Source organism: Anguilla anguilla, chromosome 9 (assembly GCF_013347855.1).
Source record: "Anguilla anguilla isolate fAngAng1 chromosome 9, fAngAng1.pri, whole genome shotgun sequence".
Classification (NCBI taxonomy): domain Eukaryota; kingdom Metazoa; phylum Chordata; class Actinopteri; order Anguilliformes; family Anguillidae; genus Anguilla; species Anguilla anguilla.
In genome coordinates, this window is record NC_049209.1 from 16,260,438 (window position 1) to 16,282,196 (window position 21,759).

Below are 21,759 nucleotides of genomic sequence, written 5' to 3' on the forward strand. Positions count from 1 at the left end.
GCCCGTCTCGCCCCTCCCCCCCCCCCCCCCCCCCCCCCCCACAAGCCTCAGCACACTGTACATTAAAATCATCATTTCCATCAGCAATATAATCGAAAGAGCGTGATTTTTTTTCATCATAGAAGCTCTCTCGGGTGGGTTCTGACCTCTTTCACAACCCCCCTGCCCCCCTCTCCCATCCCTGACTACTCCCCGCTCCTTCATTTCCCCTCTCTCTCTCTCTCTCTGCATTATTTTTTCCTTCCCTCTCTCCCAATCTTGCTCTCCCTGAAGCCCCGGTGATGGATGGGTCAGTGTTGCCGTCTTGATGCCCACCAGTGAAAAGCCGACCCCATTTCCAAAGCTTTCTGGGATCATGGGGAGAGAGCAGCTTAATTAATCCAGCAGGTTGAGCGATGAGGACACTGGGGGTAATGGAGAGAGGTGTGTGTGTGCGTATGTGTGTGCGCGTGTGTAGAGATGAAGCTCTTTAAATAAATGCCACTTGGGCAAAGGGAAGTGAAGCCAGAGGCAGAGGAAAATGTCCTTGCCCTCTCATTTTTTTGCTCTCCCCCCTGCAACGCAGATACACACACACCGACACAAACACAGACACACACACACACACAGGTGCAGGTGATACACACCTGATAAAAAATGGTCAGTGCAGTGTGTGAAAGTGTACTGTACACTGTGGCCCTCTCTCCCTCAACAGAACTTTGTGCTAACCACAGTGTTCAGTACTCCAAAGGAACTTACTGTACTGTGAACTGTAACACACAGTGGGGTCACTGTCAAAAACCTATGGTTGAAGTTCAACCTTCAACACAGCGAACAAACACACACATTCACCTTCAGTTAATGACACACAGACTGATCGTGTTCAGTTACGTAGAAGCGTCTACAGGTGTTATACTTAACCCCTGCAGTGAAGAAAAATGAGCTCCTTCTGTTGTGTTGATGCATGTAAAAGACTAAGGGAAAGACGGCAAGAGGGAATGCACTGGGACCCTACTGCAGACTACTGCAGCCTAATTGTCCGGTGTTCTCTCTTCCCTACACTAGAACACAGTGACCCACATTCACAAACAGGACGGTAAAGTGACATGGCATTCGGTCAAGCTGACAGACTTTGGGTGTTGCCACTACAGCTACCCACGGTGACCACTGGCTCTCGCTTTTGCCAGTTGGAAATGGGTGGAGCTTTTCATTGGCTTACGATCGTTTTGTGGGCGTTTGCCTGCCAAAACCACGGCCGCGCCTCCACACTGTTAAAGCAGCGGTGTTTACAAGCGCCGCCCCTTCTCAGCGACCCTGACCCTGACTCATAACAAGAGCGATGAGGTCCACGGCAGAGGACGCGCGCGAGCCGCTGGATGGATGAGGCCCGCGTAGCGCGACCCATTTCCGCGCAGCGTCTCCCTCCTCGCTCTCCACACAGGGGGACACCAGCAGCTCCATCAATGGGTGTCACAGGCACACAATGCAGACGTGCCCCCGAGGACTCTCAGCTATTACAGCAGAACAAATGTAGGCATTTGTCACAGCTATATATAGTTCCCTATAACTACACACAGCCGCAAGGAGGTGTGGATAGTGGTCGCTGTCTCTAGAGACCCTTGGGTCTATGTGGTTCCCCATACAATGGATTCATTAGAATCCATTCTTTCCTCAAAATCATTCTTTCCTTTGGTATAGCCAACTGGAACTGGTGGCTTGTCTCATTGTCACAATGTCAGAAAAAGGTAAGTCAACCGACCCCTTCTTTTGAGATATGCAATCTGAGACTCTGCAGCCATGGGACTGCGCATCCAATCACAGGCAACTGATCGACCAGAGGAGTCACTGAAATCTCTCACTGGTAAAAATATACATTACCAATGTAGGATTCTTGAGCACGGTCAACACTGGACCATTCTAGACTCTATCCCAGCAGTAGGGTTAGACTCAGCACCGGAACAATCCAGACTCTACCCCAGCTGTAGGGTTAGACTCAGCACCAGAACAATCCAGGCTCTATCCCAGTAGTAGGGTTAGACTCAGCACTGGAACAATCCAGGCTCTATCCCAGCTGTAGGGTTAGACTCAGCACCAGAACATTCCAGACTCTATCCCAGCCGTAGGGTTAGAGTCAGCACCAGAACATTCCAGACTCTATCCCAGCTGTAGGGTTAGACTCAGCACCAGAACATTCCAGACTCTATCCCAGCCGTAGGGTTAGAGTCAGCACCAGAACATTCCAGAATCTATCCCAGCCGTAGGGTTAGAGTCAGTACTGGAACATTCCAGAATCTATTCCAGCTGCAGTGTTAGACTCAGCTCTAGTGTGGTTAATGCATTATTAATGATCACCCTTCACAAGACTTTAGAATGTATTTTGGCCTTTTTTTATTATTTATGATTTTTTTCACCTCATATCCCACAAATTGCCCACCGATTTGTTTGTGCTCACCGCCACAACGTCCTCCACCAATTCAAGATAGCACAGACAAGCAGGCGCTCTCTTCCAAAACACATGGTGCCAAGTCACCACATCTTTTCACTCTGCACTCTGAGTCAGAGGACACTTCATGAGCAGCATGTGCACGCAGACTGTAAGTGTTTGTTTGACTAGAGAGAGTTGCAGATGTGAAATAAAGTATGGGTGCCCCACCAACTGAAATCCCTCGCTTCCCTGAGTGACCCTATTACCAGTTACACCACCACTACTACACACAGCACAGGCACGGCCAGATTCGACATTAGACCATGAGGCACTTCCATACACTAGGACTGTGAATTAACAGGCAGACCACCTTATGAGTCAGAGACTGACAGCAGCCTGGAGTGGTCATGGCAATTTGGCCCAAATAATTACTCCAGTGCATGCTGCTGATGTCATGCTTAATGCTTCCAATTTTGAAGAACACAGCATTTCATAGGGCGATGCGGGAAAAAAAAAAGCATGTGTGCTCAGTCAACCTAACCTGTATAAATAAAGGGTAATAATCATAATAATAGGCCGCACGGTCTTTTCGAAGGACACCCAGCCAGTAGTTGAGTCGTGTGGCCCAAGTCTCCCGTGCTTCTAGAAAGCTCCGTCTAATCACCTCCCCATCCATGCGGCCGAGCGGCAGCGTTTCAGGGGCCCCGTGTGCTGCAGGCATCCAGGCTCTAATTAGGACTGACCCTCGAAAAGCTGCGACCGTGGAAGAGGAGCGAGAAGCCCCCAGGGACCCCCCTTTCTATCAGCAGAGTGCACCGTGGAGTGGAGCGAGAAAAGAGGGGCCGGCAGGGCGGGGCCGGCAAAGTCAGAAATGCAAATGAAGCCGAGAGCAAAAAAAAATTTTTTTTTAAACCATCTCCCTCTTTGTATTTACCCTTCAAAAAAAAAATAAAGACAGGGTTGATCAAATATTTATCATTCCAAGCAATTGTTCATGTCGAGATGAATAAGCCTCTGACATTAAAAGCTAGGAAAGGGAGAGGAGAAGGAAAGGGAGATGAAAAGAGAAGAAAGAGAGTGAAATAGAGATGTGTATCATAAATGCGGCAGGCGAATGGGAGGGGTGGAGGGATGGGGATGGGGGGGGGATTGGGGGCGCAAGGGGGAGCCAAGGGAGGCAGGCGTCCAGAAATTAGAATTTTAAAGTCATGACTGTGTGCAAGAAGAGAGGGTTCAGAGTTAAAGATGGCAGCAATTGTGCGAATGGAGGGGGGGGGTGTCTACGTGAATGACAGGATGAAAATACCAAACCAGCATGACAGAGAGTGAGTGTGTGTGTGTGTATGTATGCGTGTGTGAGTGTGTGTGCGTGACAGAGAGAGGGAGAGAGAGACAAGCTGACGGAGTCAGTGACCGGTCTCCTAGTGTCTTTCACAGGAGCTGTCCAGAGTGCTGAAGCAGGCTACAGGAAGCAGCTGAGCCCTAGTATATCCACTCGGAGTAAACCACTGTGCCCAAGCCCCACACCTCCACCCACACCTCCTTCCAGGCACATCTCACACTCACACATGCACACCCAACATCCCCAAAGCAACACAATAGATGTGCAACGTGACATTCATATAACTAGATACAAGAGGCCGAATCCAGTGTGTACAGACCCCAGGCGAGAAGCCCCAGAGCTTAAAACGGCAGCTGAATGTAACTGCATGTACCTGTGTCTATAGAGCTGAATCTCATCTCTCTGCAGGAGGCCTCTGCAGAAGAGGCTTGCCGTATTGTCCCTGTGATTACCTCCTCTCTGCTTCATTGTGGGATTATCCACACATTTGCATAAACACGCCCAGCGGTGCTTCTCTCAGCGGTCTGTTGGTTGGATTCGTGTCCTCGGAACGCTGGGCAAGCACTGTCATGCTGTGTCGCGTTCTACAGTGCTCCTCTACAGAGAGCCCAAGCTACAGAGTGAGGGAGAAACCTGTTCCTGTCACCGACACTGTGTAGGACCCCTTTAAAGAGATCTGAAGTCTCCTGACAGAGTGGTAAAGAACAGCCCTATCACTGGACCCATGCTAATAAGGCTGTAGTACCATCCTTAACATCCTCTATGCAGAGACAACACCAACTGTAACTTTCTCTGTATAATCAGATGCAACACCACCTCTCGCTTGCTTTACACAGGCATGTACAATGCCACCTGTATGGTCCTTTATCCAGTCATACACAGCATCACCTCTCTTACACAGTGGAATGCACCTGTAATTTTCTTTACATAATTAACACAACACCACCTGCAATGTCCTTTACTCAATTAACACAACACCACCTGCAATATCCTTTACTCAATTAACACAACACCACCTGCAATGTCCTTTACTCAATTAACACAACACCACCTGCAATGTCCTTTACTCAATTAACACAACACCACCTGCAATGTCCTGTACTCAATTAACACAACACCACCTGCAATGTCCTTTACTCAATTAACACAACACCACCTGCAATGGACTGTACTCACTTAACACAAGACCACCTGCAATGTCCTTTACTCAGTTCCACAACACCACCTGTAAAATGTGACATATTTTACACATCTATGACAGACAAAGACATCCTGAGCTTCCACTACACAACTGGACGAAACACCTCCCTTCACCAAAACTCTCCCCAGTGTAGCTTCGGTTTTTGTGCTTCTGATAACTCTACTTCTCGGCTCTTTACTTTTCCCCTCCACATGTTTTACGACCAATATAACCGTCAGGAAAAAGACAGGGGGGATGCGCAATTACTTTCCTTGGCTGTGATCCAGATAATCAGGTCTGGCTGATGCTTCATCTGTGGCTGCATGTTTCTTAAGCAGGTTCATTAGAACTGTCATCCAGGAATGAGATAAAGAGGAGAGAAGGGGAAAAAGTACACCCAAAAAACACGAACACCCTCACACTTATAGCCATAAAACCACCTCCGTTTCCATAAATGAGACCTTGCAGTCTGGCTTGGATTAGGATTGACAGGAGAAATCCTAATAATTTGTTTCTGTTCCTCCACAGTATATGATCCCTGTTGACTAATGCTATTGAGGGGAACCCTTTCTCCAGCTAACAGCTGTCACATTCTAATGTACCAATTTTACAACTCCAGTAGCCAATGTCAAATCGGTCACAATTTTTTATTTTATTTCTTGCGAGCGTCTCCCATAAGGATTTCAGGAAGAGTCAACACTGATCAAACACGCTCCTCAGTGCAGAAATTATTCCTATGGGAAAAAAAAACACCTCAGCAAAAAAGCGGGAATCAGTATGCACAGCCCCCTGTCTCGTCCCATACGATCTTGCCCGCGCCCTCCTTAACATCCGTTTGTTATAGAGATGCGTGACTATTAATATTGACAAAAATGGCATTTTTAGTACAGTAGGCTACTCTCCATGCACAAGCACACAAACACACACGCACAGTCTTTAAAAGTACAAAAAAATTACGGGTATAGTTTACGATGTATAGACATAGTAAGGAGAGTGCTTGCTGTGCTAATTGTGTTACTGAAGCAGTTTTTTTTAAAGGAAGCACCAGACAGCTGGACATGATATCCAAAACTCCCAAGAGAATTGGCTGCTGCATCCTGTCCCAACCACCTCATCAACAGCCAGAACTGCTGATCCAACCAAATGCTGATACACAAAACAATTGACTGCAGCAATGCAGAAAGCTTGCACCCCCAGTCAGACAAAATGGATGCCCATCGTCACAAAGGCAAATAAAGTAGATTGAACGTTGCCGGCGTAACTGCACTCGGTTTATCAGCCGTGCCGAACTTTTTTCTCTTTGTTAGAAAGCCTATTTACCGTTCCTGAGCTCTGACTCAAAGAGTTTACGGAAAGCTCTGCAAAGATTCTGCCGGGGCGAGCCGATCCGAGACGAGACACGGAGATAAGGCGCAGAGCGAGCTCGAGCGGGGGAAGTGGCTACCGGAGACCGGCTAAAGGCTAAAAAAAACATAAACCGCATCAATGTGGGAATCTGTGAATCGACAGACCGTAGCCCAAACTGTTCATCAACACAAACAGAGTGAAAGAGAGAGAGAGGGGCGCTGATGAGACAGCGGATAAATAAAACATTTCTCTCGGCCGCACGGACAGCCAGAGCGCAGAGATGAAAGGGCTTGATGATGATCTCGCTGAGCAGAGGGAAGAGAGAGAGAGAGAGTGATTTTTTTTTTCCAGAAGGCTAGATCTCATTATTTTAAGCAAATGAGACAGAATGCAGCCCTCTTAAACTAACAGGAAATGTCTCTCTGCTTTCCTCTCTCCCGCCTCCTCTCCTCTCTCACGTGGGTTGTTTGTTCACTAGAACTCTTCACTATTTAGCTATAGCAATTATATGCACAATTTTAGAAAAAGTATACTTTCTACCTTGATAAATGTATGAATACGCATGCCAGACTCTTGACTTAAACCTTGTCACTTAGGAGTGTGTGTTGTACAACTATGGCTCTAATGTATTGGCCTTAAAAGCAGTATATAGATGTGTATGATATATAAGTAGTAATGGCATGCTGGTGGGTTTTTTTCCCCATCTACTGTCATTTAAACCATAATATTAATAAAAGAAACCTATAAATACTAATTATAGGCTTTTCACTGTAAAGGAAAGCAGCGTGATTGCTTTCCTAAGCTCGGAGGTGCTTTGGTTTGACACTGACAGTTAATCTGGACAAGCCTGCTGAGGACACAGAGCAGACAGCGTAGGCAATGCAAAGCACTCACACGGTTCAATCAGGGTAAGTGCAACGCTGTGGCCCTCGTCCCTATCAGCCGGGCCGACTGACACGCTGTCCGTTAGTCACCCTCCCACCTCCCAGCCCTCCACAGAGCCTTGCAGTGCATCTCCCCACTGTTTAGTTTTACAAACAAGGGCCAATTAGGGGAAAGGCAGCTTTGGAGGCAAGAGACTGAGGAATAGAGAGAGGGAGGGAGAGTGCGTGCGCGAGATAGAGAGCGCAAATGAGAGACAGAGAAAAGTACAGGGAAAGAACAGAGGGGGATGAAAGAGTGACAAATGAGGATAATACCAAATGAGGGAGGAGTGGAGGAGACATTGATGAATGAGCTTGGAGTGTCTTAGGTTTGGGTGTGCGTGTGTGTGTGTGTGTGTGTGAGTGAGTGGCCGTGTGGGAGTTTCTCTGTCTATGAATGAGGGCTGCCAGGTGAAATTCTCGAGACTGGGACAAAATGTTCTCTGAGTGTAGCATAATGTATACCACAAGCTCACAGGCCCCCTCTCCTCCAGACCCCAAGACAATGTACCTGGTTGCCCCCCCCCGATGGCAGTCCTGATTTTGAGCCTGCTCTGCTCACCAGGGATCTCAGCTCTCTCCAGCTCTTGCCAAGTTCCCCGTCATGCCGAGGTGTTGTCACATTTGGGTTGCCTTTGGTGCCGTTTCTGTGTTCTGCATTTGCGTTGTGTGTGCACACTGTCAACCTGCTCACAGGCTGCCATGTCACTGAGCCAGCTTCCCTTCAGCGGTTTATCCATGAAGCCAACCTTTACTGATGCAGTCAGCCTCTCCCACAGAGAGATAAGAGGTTGTGTGGAGGAGTTCAGGCAGCCTGCTTCAATGGTATCTTCTGCAGTTCATCCTATCTATGCTCATCTATGCCTCTGTGACAGATCACGCTAAATGTGCAGATGAAAGCGCTCACTTAAACGGGCATCAAACAGGGAAGTGCTTCAGGGCGGTCACTAAATAGACAAGGGCAATCTAGCTCTTCCCATTAACAACCTCCAAATAAGTACCCCACCACCCGCAGTTCAACTTCTGTCCAGTTCCTTCTCCGAGGCGGAGATGCCAGATGGACCCTATAGCCGACAACATAGCAGCAGTTAGAGGAGACGCTTCATTTCCTCTTAATCACAGATAAACAAACGAAACGCCCAGTAATTAAAGTCGTATGAACTCCGAAAATCTGGCATACCAGAGCACATGCAAACACAGTCAGTATATGCAGAATTCATAGATGGTTTAAGATGAGAGGAGAGGAACCAGGGTGGGGGCAGCTCGGGAGGGGTGGCACTGGCCAAATGGGCACTGCGGTTGGGCGGGAGGGAAGGGTTCCTGGAGAAACTCCCCTCTCATGTTCTTAGTTGGCTGGTATAGTTGCTGTGTGCTCTTGCTGCTCTGATCTCACTGTTCTGTGACATGCTGGAGAGCCATCAGACTTGCAGTAGAGGTCCCCTTCACCCCAGGGAACAGCCAAAGCCAACACAGCTGGTAGCTTCACATCCTTCGACAAGCATTATAAATGGAATGAAGAGGGCATAACAGCTTCATTTAAAATGAAAAAGGGGTTAAACCTCTGCCAACAAACTGTCAGTATCAGGGGCAGTGAGCTGCTGCTGTCGGGGGGGGGCTGACTGTACTCACAAGAGTAAACCGGCATGGCGGTAAAGGGTCTTCAAAAATGCACGGCGACTGTTTCCCCAGACAGCCGCCGCGGGGCAACTTGCGCTGACACGCACGGGGTCCAAGGCATCAACGGAGACCCGTCTCTCGCGCGAATAAGACAGCGCTCTCCGTCGCATTAGCAAACGCTCAGAGTACGCAGAGCGCCGTCCGTCTATCATCCGGCAGCCCCACGGGCCACCCTCCCTTCCCGCGTCTCACTCCCAGCCCGCAGAGAAGAACGACAAACACAAGGGCGCTCGCCCAACGCGGAGTCGATCGATGCTAATGAGCCCCCGGTTAACCGCGGCAGCAGAGAGCACGCTCGGAAAGATCGCTTAAAACACAACACCGCAACCGCCGATCTTCTTTCGGTTTGCCAATCAAAGCGAGGCGATGGCGCGTCGGAGCACCTCCTCCTGAGTTTCCTCCTCCTGCGCCCGCGTCCGGTCTCCTCTGTATGCTGCGGAGGGCCGCCTCCCCCTGACAGACAGAGTGCGGGCGGGCGGGAGTAATGGAGCCTGGCGGAGCGCTCACTCCATCACGACACTTAGCCCCCCTCTCCTCGCGAATCTGAGAGACGCTGGCGAGAGACTCCCCCCCCCCCCCCCCCAGGGAGCGGGAGCAGAGGCCCGGCCACCCAAACATTTCTCTCTGTGTTAGAGCCGGTGGTTTGGGCAGGCCCCGCCTCCCTTGCCTTACCCCTACATCCCTCCACACCACCCGCCCCCCCCCCCGCAGGGCACCCCAATGCGCTGGGTCCCCAGTGACCTCTGACCCAGACAGCCCTGCAGGGCGTGCGTTCCTTACCAATGCACCGGCTCATGAATCATTTACCTGGGTGTTCTTCCAGAAGACCAGGGGACCTTGTAGTTGTTTTAAGCAAATGAAACATTCATGCAACCCACTCAAACCAACCAGAAAACTGTCTCTCTCGCTCTCATTTGACCCCTAATTAACTAAATGTACTGCAAATAAGAAACTAAATGGTGCAAACCTCTGTTAGTCACAAGACTTCTTTGTCATTCAATTTAGTCCTCTCTCTCTCTCTCTCTCTCTCTCTCTCTCTGTAACTCACCATTGTTCAAAGCTTGAACAAAGCTGTTCAACCTAAAATGCCAGACTCACCCCACCTCTCTCTCTCTCTCACTTTCATCTTTCATCTTCATTTTTAAATTTCTCTACATCTGTATCATGATGAATCATATCAATTTAAATATGCTAATCACAGGCAGGACAGATAAGGCTCGGTTTACAAGGAACAGTGCAAATGAGCAAAAAATACAGGAAAAAATAAATACAACTCAGGATGTGCAAAATGGTCAACTTGTTAAAGCCACCCACATTGACCTTCCTGCACTGATGACAATTCTATGCAGGAAAAAAATGTGAACAGAAAAACAGGTAGGCTTTGTTACAGCTCATATATGAAAGCACGCACATATCATACACAAACTCAAGTTTAAGATGCTCATACATGCTCTTAGTCTATTGACAAGGTCACTAACCTGTTGCATTGTATAGTTACCACAAAATCTAATTAACATATATTTCAAAAAAGCCCAAGGCAAAACTTCCAGTTATGACGCAAGCGTGTTTTCCTGGCTGACAACATAGGTTGCATAACCTGCTCAATAATACAGACACAAATAAAAAATACATCTGCCTGACCCATAGGCAAAGAACGCTGGCTGCTGAGAACACAAGAGAAAACCGTTAACACTGAAGTCCAATCAGAGAGAGGCCAGAAGGACAGGCGCGGAAAGACAGCCGTGCACAAAATGGAGCCCTGGTGTCAGGTGGGGTGAATGTCGTACAACTGAGAGTTTCAAACACTGCTGTGTACACCTGAGCTTCCAGATCAACAGGAGGTGATTTGTGAAAAGGTACTGTAGAAAAGACTACAAACATAGCGTAGGGAGTGTACAGACTTGTACACTCAGCATAGATGCTCACAGCATGAAAACAAGATATTTATGTGCAAGCAACAAAAAAAAAATGCTTTCAAGGCTTTCTGGAACTCCAAATGAGAAAATTATTCATAATGAATAAGAAAAAAGTTTTGCTCTTAAACTGTCAAACCGGTTATAAATTAAAGGGAAAGTATTTTATATATGCTGTAGAATTAACCATATTCAAGAAATACAATGAACAACAGAAACTCCCCATTTTACAATGGGAGGGATGAGTATCACCACTAGGGGACAAATTCTCTTGATAAGGCGAATGCATGATGAACCAGGTTAACATGTTATCACAAAACACCATCAATAATATATTTTAATAAAATACAATTTACAAAATGCTATTTACAAATTTTTGCTATAAGATTATAGGTGCTGTTAACAGTCAAGTTACGACTGAATCCATTTTCATTTGTCATTATTTTTGCAAGATTGTAGCCAAGCAAAGTATTTGCTATAGCAGAAAGCTACAGCGTATTGGTAAGCGTATAAAGCATTTTTTGTGCTTAAAATGAGTGAAACCTGAATAAATAAATAAAAAATGAATAAAAACACTTCAGAAGACTTCACAGAGCTAACAGTCAGGAAAAGACAAGCGCGGTAGTCCTGTCATTTCCCTCAGAGGTGCATTCAGCCAGGGGAATGACGAGCCGGGGCTGAGAGGTTTCCTTGAAACAATGACAGCTGAACGATCTGCTGAAAGTCCTCTCAAGAGTGCACCAGGAGAATTGCCTAATAGCCTGTTATCATGTCACTAACACTGATTTTTATCCATTTGGCCGCTAACATCTGACAGACTAAAGTCGAAAGTAATGAGAAAATGTTTCCATAGTGTAACTCACCTCGGAAAGCTACCTAGCCCCAACTAGTGTGATTTGCTTTTGAAAAGAACGGCTAACTAAATGACGATGGTGGAAGTCCCCTTTAGCCTTCTGTAACGATGAGCTCCTCACTGTGACTGAGCAAGACTTTGTCGCCGTGGCCTTCCCTCGGACTTCATATCCCATCAATCCCTCACACCGCCTTGATTCCTGTGCCTGAAAAACTGACATCCTGGGCACAGCTGGAGTCGCATCAGTATAGCGACAAATTTAATGGGACGAGAGAATTCAGTCATATTCAGATTACAAATTTGTCATACATACGTAGAAAGGTGGAAGAGAGAAACAGACAGAGAGAGAGAGAGAGAGAGAGAGATAGAAGTGGGGGTTGACTTTATGAGCTCCAAACAAGAGTATAAAGAGTATAAAAAGAGTACAAGACAGAAAGAGTATAAAACTGAACAATATAAAGTCTAATCATGTATGGAGACTGCAACATTTAGTCACTTATTTGCTGTGTATTTTGGTAATTGGTGAACTGATATGTGGTTTGGATGGGCTGACAAACCCATTTCTATTGTTCAACACAATTGTCTAAACCCACAGAAAACATCTACAACAATGATTAGTTTAAGCAGTGCACACAAAGCTTTGCACAAGTTTTCAAGGCAATATTTCTTTTGAGGAGTCACCAGCCAGACTACATCAGGGGTCTGCAAAGAAAGCTATGCAAATGCAGCTCTGTGTTCAGATTAAAATGGAAGTAAAACACAAAAACATTTGCATAAAGGCCTTATCTGCACCGAAGTCCTTTCACAGAAAAAAATACTGGCTCTACACACCTCTATATCGGTCCATCAGTATTGTGAGTGCATGCAGTTTCAGAATTAATTCAGTGCCAAAATTATTCATAGTCATGAATCAGATTCCATATTCGTGTAAAAATGTTTCCGATACATATCTCTTCTAGAAAATGTGATTTTGCCAATCTCAATGCTCAAGTACAGATCCTCTTTAATGCAACACCAGTTCAAAAGTCTCATTCTGCTGGAACAAAACCTTTTTTTAAGCATGCTTGATTTATGGTACAAATGGTACAAAACCTTTTCGCATTTGACCCCAAGGGTAGTGAATATTCCTGAGATAGCAAAGGAAGCATTTTGAAAATGATGCTTCGTACTTGTGTTGCAAAACTTAACAAAATAGCCCCCTTGTGTGTGGTATACAAATAAAAAGTATTTTTCTAGTAAGCACGAAACAAGAAATACAAAGATGCTGTATTTAAGCGAGATGGAAGCCACCATCTCACTCAAAGCTATCAGTCAAATAGTGTTACTGTGGGTAATATGAGAAAAAAACTCTGTTGAGGGACCCTCTTTAAAGGATACTCTATCCTGGTTCCCAGCTTTATTCTCATGTAGGGAATGGTCTCAGGACACTACTCAAAAAGCATCCAAGTAATAGTAACATGACAGCATGTCAGGTGTCACTTTACTGACAGACAGGCTAAATCTTTACCAGGGATGTAAATATTTCCATTTCACATGACACAAATAAAGACAATAAATAGTAAACTAAACTTAATTTTTATTGTTTTGGTATCCCAGAATACTTTATTTATTTATTTATTTATATTTAGCTGACCGTATCCACGTCCCACCCAAATTAGGAATGTCCAGCTATCTGCAACTGCGGCCATGTCCATGCACAAACCACACTGCTAAATCGGGAGAGTGTAGGCACTCGTGGTTCGCCTCCAAAATATGTGGCATCACCAGCCGGTTTCTTTTCACACCGCATTCCACAGCCAAGCTTGCAGAGCGGAGTCTGAGGAAGACCTTTTATATGCGGCTTTGAGATGCAGTCCACGGGCGCCATATTGATAAGCAGGGGTTGCTAGGGAGCGATGAAACACGTACACTTACCCAAAAGCACCCCCCCCATACCCTGCACTGCACTGTGGCGCCTTAAATGAGCCACCCAACAGCCCCAGAGTACTTCAAATATGACATGATGATAAAAAAAACAACAGAATGAACATGAAGCAGTAAAAGAATTAAGACTTTATCATAAAAACAGAACAGCGTGGTAAGAACAAAACATTAATAAAACAGGAAGTAATGGCAAGATAAATAAAAGTGAGGGAATGCCAGTGCGGAGATGAAAAATAAACCAGTGGCAGTTTCTAACAGACATTCCAATTGCACAGTCACAGCTGAGAGAACCAGGCTGCAGCAGCGGGGAGACTTAGGTGGCAGTGGGGAGGCCCTCTGTCTGCACTGCTGCCTGCACAGTAGGCCGGCAGTACAGTATGCCTGAAACAGCAGAATTAAAGGGAGGCCCACAGGACCAGGACAGCCATCTCACTCAGTTCCCTGCAAAAGCGCAAGACGAGCGCTTCACCCCACACCGACTCAGCCAGACTGCCTTGTGGGTGGCACAGAGGTATAGACTATACTAAAAACTATATCACCTATATACATACATGCAAATACATGTTTTCAAAAACCATAGAAATAAAAAATGTCCCTGGCCCTGACTACAGGCGAGCAAGAATAACAAAACACACACTGACACATCTATAGAGAGTGTACATAGTTAAATGCCAATGCGATATTGGGACAGTTGTGTCAAATTGATTGGTTTCCCCACCAATAAAATTAGTATTTTCAATTCAAACAACAACTATGAGGCTAAATTCACAATGTGTGTCTGTATTTCATGTGTTTTTTAAAACAGTCACTGAACTATATTACAGCAATACCATTCAATGATTAAAGTCCCCCTGTTCCAAGACACAACTGTCCCAATACTTTTGCGCTTAACTGTATGTGTGCTCTTGCTTATATCAGCTTTGACCCTTTTCGTCTGATCTGCGTCCATGTTAGCTTTGCAACAGCTCTTTACAACCCGACCGCTGGACCAAGTCCACGTGCCACTAGGAACCGGAATGGCAATCTAACAAGTTCTGGAAACAGAGCGGCGTTTGTCTGGAATGAGGCCTGATCTGACTGAGCGCTGGGTTCACGGGATGGCAATTATGCCACCGAAGGTTTTCAAAGCCAAAGCGGGAAGGACACAGCGACACGCCGCACATGGCATTGGCCGCGTGACAATCCACAGGCGCGCGAGCAGCAGCAGAATCTGGACGCTCCGACCGGATCTGCAGGCACGAGCACGCTGTGAGACCAGAGCAGTATAGTCACAACAGCAGCACAGACAGCTCTTTAAGTGCAAAGAAACTTTAGAGCGGAACGGCGGTCTGAAACGCAACGTCAGAGGCGAAATGCATTTCTGGACAGGAGCGCTTCCTCGCTCGGGAGGCCCGCGCGGTTTGGGGAGGCGGGGGGGGGGAGCGCGGGAGCGCTGGGGTGGAGAGGAAACGCGGTGAGGGGCGGCGAGGTGTGAAGGTTGAGGCAAGGACGATACGGAGAGGGGCTCGCCGCGGAGGAGAGGATTTGGCAGGAGCGGGGAATTAGGGCTCGGGGAGAGAGACGGCTGTCAGAGCAGCTCGCCGGAAACTTCCGCTCCGGTTTCCGCAGTCAGCTGCTGATCCTCCTCTTCAATTCCAGTCCGGCTCGATAGCTGGAGAATGATCAAGGGGTTCTGGTCCCGATCTGGTCCGCCGTGCACTCTCTAAGCAACAGGCAGCCGAGTGACTGACATCCAGATTAAATGGTGGACTCAGCCATAATGGAAGGCAATCCTCCCACAGAAAATGTCGAATTGGGAGCTCGTTTGAGAGGGGCAGCAGTGCATGCAGTTCTGACACTGACAAGCAGATCTGTACACAGACCACAGTTAATTATGATTTATGCTTTGCGGTCTACTCCATTTTGGAAAATCATTGGACGGCGGACAACAAAACCTTCATCCTTTTATTCTACCAACATATAACCCCCTCCCCCCTTTGTTACCACGGTGATAGTTATTCCAAGTACCGAAATGTGGACAGTGAAAATAAGACAGTAGAGAGAGAGAGATAAAATGAATTACAAGTCAGGGGAGGTAATGGCTAATGGCGCAATAAGGGCTCGTAACAGGAGCACAGGGTTCTTTCCCTAAACGCTGCGTGATTAGACTCCTGGAGCCCCAGGCACTGAATAAACAACTTCAGCAACGTTGCTACCCGCCCACGTCCGTAACCGCATAACATGTCTTGCAGTTATTGGGTTATCTGGTAACTTTACCAGAAACAAAAGCCTTTCCATAGAGAAAGAGGCAGGGGATTATTAAAGGAAAGTTTGTTAGGGAGATAATCTTCTTTCAGAACCGTTCCCTAAAGGACTTTGGGTGGCAATGGATGAGATCTGGGAGAACAGAGGCAAACTTATTTGTGCTCATAATACAGATTTAAGAAGTGCTGTAAACTGCGACTTTCAGCGCAGCCATCTATCGTCTGAAGCGCCGGACTCTGTTATCAGACGCTTAAGTGCCTTTCCGGAGAGTTCAAAGCGCTTGAAAGGCAGCCTGACCCCCGGCACTGAACAGCCACTTGAGCTATTGACACGCGCAACAACATCTACGGTGCTGGGCAGGTGGTAATGACTTCTTAATGGAGAGCCTTTGATGAGTACGGAATAGCATCTCTGCTCCAACACCACGAGCTGTAGAGGAGGCGTCAGGATGGGAAATAAATTATAGACAGGAAGCAAGAGGCCCACCTGGTCAGATTCCTCTCCAGCCCAATCGAATGATTTATACGCTGACCTCTAAAGCCACGATGGGTGGGCGTGTGTTGTTTGTGCAACATGTGAGAGTGCCCCGCAGCGCAACTCTGCAACTATTCTGACAGGCTGCTATGGGCATCCAGTGCTATGAGAGGCAGACCTCCCCAATGTGCGTAGACAAAAAGCTGTCACTGCCGCCTCAAACCCAAACCTTGCAGTACTTTTTTTTATTTCATTGTTCCTCCCTTCCTGATGAGTCACTTTCTCTCTTCGAGACTCGCAGCTTAAGTAGGCGATCCACCGTGTGTGAGTCCTGGGGCTGGAATGTTCTGGAGACCCACAGAGAGGTCCAGCCCTGGAGAGGCTCACCTGTGTCTTTTCCTTTAGCTAGTCACACTGGAACAACTGACACGGTCAGGATTCCTCAGACAGACAGACAGACAAGCAGACTAGCAGACAGACAGACACGCACACACAAACACACACAGACCAAGGAAACTGAGAACTGTGTGGTTTTCATCACTACCCGAATCATAGATACTGGGTGAGGCTTTCAGCGGTCATTTATATTGAATATTCTGAAATACCCTTTCCCTCTCCCTTCACCACATCTTTCTCTTATTTAAAGAGAAAGCTTTTGTCCCCACAGACCTCAGTCTATCATTTCCACATCTCCATTTCCCCTTCTCTCCTCTAAACTCCGGTCAAATCTCTGAGTGGTACAAACAATGGGCATCATCTTTTCCCTTATTCATTCTTTTTTTTTTTAAATAAATAAATAAATAAATAAATAAATGTATTTCTTATCTGTCCTTATCTGATTTCTGACATCATTTAAACAGCCAGACAGCCCCTCCCTGCTTCCATGCCCCCGTGTGTAACGGAGAGAGAGGAGCAGGTGAAAAATGAGTTCTCCATTTAAACTGCCGCAGCCAGCCCTGACCCCTCTTCCCTTCCCGCTGAATGGTTTTGCCAAAGCTCCTCTCACTCAAGGTGAATCTCTGCGCACAAAAAAAAACCCCAAATCTATTCTCAGGGCACACATTCGCCACTCTCGGCACGTAAGAGGTAGCTTTGTTTTTGAGACGAAGGCCGGAGACTGAATCTTCCTGAGTGACGCAAAGCCGTGGGCCTGACTCAGAGTACGTCAACATCATAAACTGCCGGGTGTTAATTCATACACTGAGGAAGGCTGTTTACTAAACAGGAATAATAATAATAAGGTAACACGTTCTAATGTCACAAAGTTCTAGCCAGCCACATAGCGATGCTGTACCTCATGCAAAAACACTTTGTCATGAATTTATATCCTTTTCTGTGTTGGTTGGGATGAGTTCATCTTGACTAGATAATGTACCGATGTTCATTTTGCGAGCTGAGAATTAGAAGGTTCTATCTGACATTTTAGCAAATATGAGTTAATTGTACATAAAAGTAATTAATTGGTTCTTAATACATACAATTTAATTACTATTCAAAAATAATAATATAGTCAAAATAAATAAAAAAACAGTTCTCTCTGCACATCTCCCTCTGCGCTTGGCATTATAAGGTTCTGCAGTCCAATCAGAAAGCTGAATAGTAAACAAAGTAACCAATCGGACTATGTTTCATTTCTGCCTAGGTTTTTCCAGAAAACACACACTGATATACAAACATGGCAAGAACTAAAAAAGGAACGAAAAGCAGACAACCACAAAAAAGGAGCAATTTTCTGATTTCCGTGTCAATAATGAAAATGAAGCATGAGTTGAAAAGACAGTAGGTCATTAGAGATCATATCTGGCTACATCTATCATTTCATGAGATATTACTTCTTTTTGTGTGCCATTTTTTATGAATAACTGATAAGAATAATGCACATAAGTGTATGAACCATAGGATAATTAAATCTAGAGGGAGACATGCATACACATACATACATGCAAACACACATGCATTCAAGCTCAAAGAAACACATAGGCGTGGATTCAGTCATTTTTCCTTTACCATGAATTACAAATCAGTGAACGTATTAGTCATATTTTTAATGGATTGCGGCAAGTCTTTTTAATGCGTAATTGTATACACAATAATTGTTTTTAAGTCAGTAGATGATCTATATGCCTAACAACCATTAATTTAAAACAGCATTTGCAAGGTAGCTACAGTAGCCTAGTTAAAAAGTAGTTAACACTAAAAATGCCTCAATAAATCTGTTGTCATTTGATCCATATGGCTCCCCAAATGTGACTTCCCCTAAACATACAGCATGTACTGAACATTCTGATATAATTAGAAAATCAATATTGCATCAGGAAATAAAGTTACAATATAAGCACTTACATAAATGGCCATGAACGGTCAAATTGACCATCATTTATCGTGCCTGTATCCATTTTGATAGCTGCATGTAACGTTGTTGCGAAAGGACTCCAATAGCACTCGGCTGCATTCATTTTGGTGCCGTCTTCACTAACATTACACTGTTTAGCACCTTTTAGGCACCGCATCCATTTTGCCTGTGTATCTGAGTATCCCCCAATTGGCTACTTGGATCAGACTACTTTGAGCAAATGTTGTCATTGACAGATGCAATTAAATGTCCAATGGGGAGAATTATTGACTGTAGGACTGGAGCATTTGTGATGATCTAATTGGCAGGAAAAAGAAGAAGGAGAAAATGTGAAAAAACCTAAGTTTGGGGCTTTATTGCTCCTAATTACATGCTTATGACAAATAAAAATGTTATCACCTTATTTGACATGGTCTAAATAATGTCTTGATTGTCTTGCACCACATAGCTACAATACTATAAAATCAGTCCTTTGGTAGTCACAATTTCCAAGAATTTTTAACAGGAAAATGCTAATTAAACTTAAGTAACATGAACAGCAGTGACATGACACTGTCTTGACGGTCTTGACGGGAACCAATTCACCTGTATTTTAAAGGAGTCGTTGCAGAAATACATTTCAGAAGATAAAATTCTTCCAGAGGTTAAGCAAATGAGCACCGGTACATTATCTGTCAAGATGAACTCATCCCAACTTCCCCAGAAAACAATATAAATGTATGACAAGGTGTTTTTACATTAAATATCATTACTTGGCAGGCTGACACATAGTGACATGGTTTTCAACTAATAACTGTCATTTTCAAATGTCATGGTGAATCAGTGGAATGGCACCCCTGTCATAGTGAGCCTTCTAAGCAGGCTGATATGTCAGTTTTGTCATAACACAAACAATGGCATAACAATGGTATGTCATAGTTATGAATGGACATGACACTTTGTGACAGGTATTATGTGATGGCAATGACAGCCATCAGTGGCGGTAGCCTCCTTGAAGGGGTGATGTGGACAGTTGGACACGTTAACAATGTAAATATGTCCAGTTGTCTATCTACTTATATAAAGAGCTTGAAACCTACATGAAACACAGTTTCAGTGGACAGGCATGAACTCTGTTCCAGTGCATTACTGACTCCACACCAGAGGTCGAGGCAGACAGTCACAGAACAGAGAGCACAGCACACTTTCTGACAACACAAAGTACAGCTGTGTCCTCTCCCCAGCTGGAAATGGCTCGTCCTTTGATGTGCAATAACTCCATCTCTACAGAGACAACTTTTCATGATTCTCAAAGTCAGTATCAAAGGGTCTGCCACTTTTTGCCATGTTTCAGAAGCGGATGGTAGAAGGCCAAGGGGAGCGAGGGAGGACAGTACAGAGAAGTGGGGGCAGGGAACCCTTTGATCTTTGGCCAAAACAGTGAATCTGAACTTAAGAGGTGACATTGAATAAGGGATGTACAGGTCCCCAATTCTCTGAGCAAGAGAGAAAAATATAAGTCCAGGATGTCACATCTATTCCCTGGGCTGTTTGGTGAGTTAATCCTAAGGCAATTAGCATCGAACCCTCTCTAACAGGCCTGCGCAGACCACTGTGGTTGGCCTTAACAACGTTACCGTAAACCAATAAAGACAAAGCAGGCCCATTCCATTATAGGTTTTTTAATAGTGAAGTCAGGATAACATATTTATTTATTTATACGCACTGGTCTCCCCCGCCTCTCTTTGGTTATCCGTGCATGAGCTCCAGACACCCACACATTCTAACTCTTTTACTTCTAAAGTTTGAGAACTGTACCTTGAGGGAGAGAGCAAGGTTTTACACCGCAAACATGAGTATATTCACCATAAATAACTTATTCCCCCCAATCAAAGTGATATGATAGACACATTTCGTTGTGTCACAGAACACAGTGGAATATGCATGCTTTTTAAAAAATGGAGAGAGTGAATACAGGACAGTACACCCTCCTTTCATATTTTTTGCTTTAGTCAGACAGGTGAAAAGCAGACAGAGTAACAGATAGATAAGGGCCACAGCTCGATCACTGTTAGCAGGAAACCATTTAAAAAAATTAAGTAATCTATATCTAAGCAGCTTTTCTAACCAGAAATCATAAAACCCTTTGGGATGTGGCCTATTCATGAAATTGTAATAGAAACTTGCAATTCTGCATAATTTGGAATGAACCCCTGACCCTGGTTCCATCCTACCTTGGAAGAGCGCTGCATTCTGAATGATGAGAAGTTTGAGCCGGGCACTGGAGGCCTGGAGACTGGACTCCATGTTCTGCCGAGCCACTACCTGGTATCGCTCCTCCATCTTCCGCGAGCAGCAGGTCAGGCCTTTGGGCTGACACACCTGCAGGTCTACACCTGGCCAACAGGGGGCAGAGAAGAGAAAAGTGATGGTTGATGGAAACAACATTTCAAATGCTGGTTCTGTGGTATCATTAGCTTCCTCTCTTGAGACTACATTTGATGTTATTGAATGGTTGCGGCTAAAATAAGCAGTGAATTCACTTGTTTTCTCCAAGCTAGTTGCTTTGCAAAAAGGCCTATACAACCAGCAGGAATGGATTTCCTTCCAGGGATTTCAGATTTTAGAAAACCTGAAATCAATGCCATTGAAATAAATGCCGAGGTGAAATAAATGCCATTTCTAGCAAGCGTTGAAAAACATTTTGCAAGAGACCTGGCACTATTTGAATCATTCCTCTGACACCCTCAAACCCAAAATTTCACTGTAAAGACTGTTCCAGCAGCACAGCCCCCCCCCCCCCCCCCCCACCCACACACAAAGTTCTGCACTTTGACAAGCCGTTATCCATAAATACTACCATTATTGATCCATAGAGACATTAAGGCACACACACTGTTCCTACAGAAACAACCAAAAACACACACACACACACTTTTATAAACAGACGCACAAAGATGCAACAACATAGAAAGGCCATCAGTGTAATACAATGGTTTTAGAGAACCGGGCTTCAAACTCAAAGGCTGTAGGTCTGATTCCCACCCGGGATACTGCTGGGGTACCCTTGACTGAGGTACTTAACCTGAAGAGCTTCAATAAATTTCCAGCTATATAAATGGATTGCTTGTAAAAATGTAATTTGGG

At 45.4% G+C, this 21,759-nt stretch overlaps 1 protein-coding gene across 2 annotated transcripts in view; it reads right to left on the reverse strand.

The window, feature by feature from the left end:
• The window catches only part of LOC118236717 (glypican-3-like), a 79,278-nt gene that overhangs the window by 48,898 nt on the left and 8,621 nt on the right, over positions 1 to 21,759 (reverse strand). For both annotated transcript variants that reach the window (XM_035435295.1, XM_035435296.1), the window contains one exon: positions 20,847 to 21,008. In XM_035435295.1, coding sequence (XP_035291186.1) covers positions 20,847 to 21,008 — 162 coding nt within the window. The remainder of the gene's footprint in view (positions 1 to 20,846; positions 21,009 to 21,759) is intronic.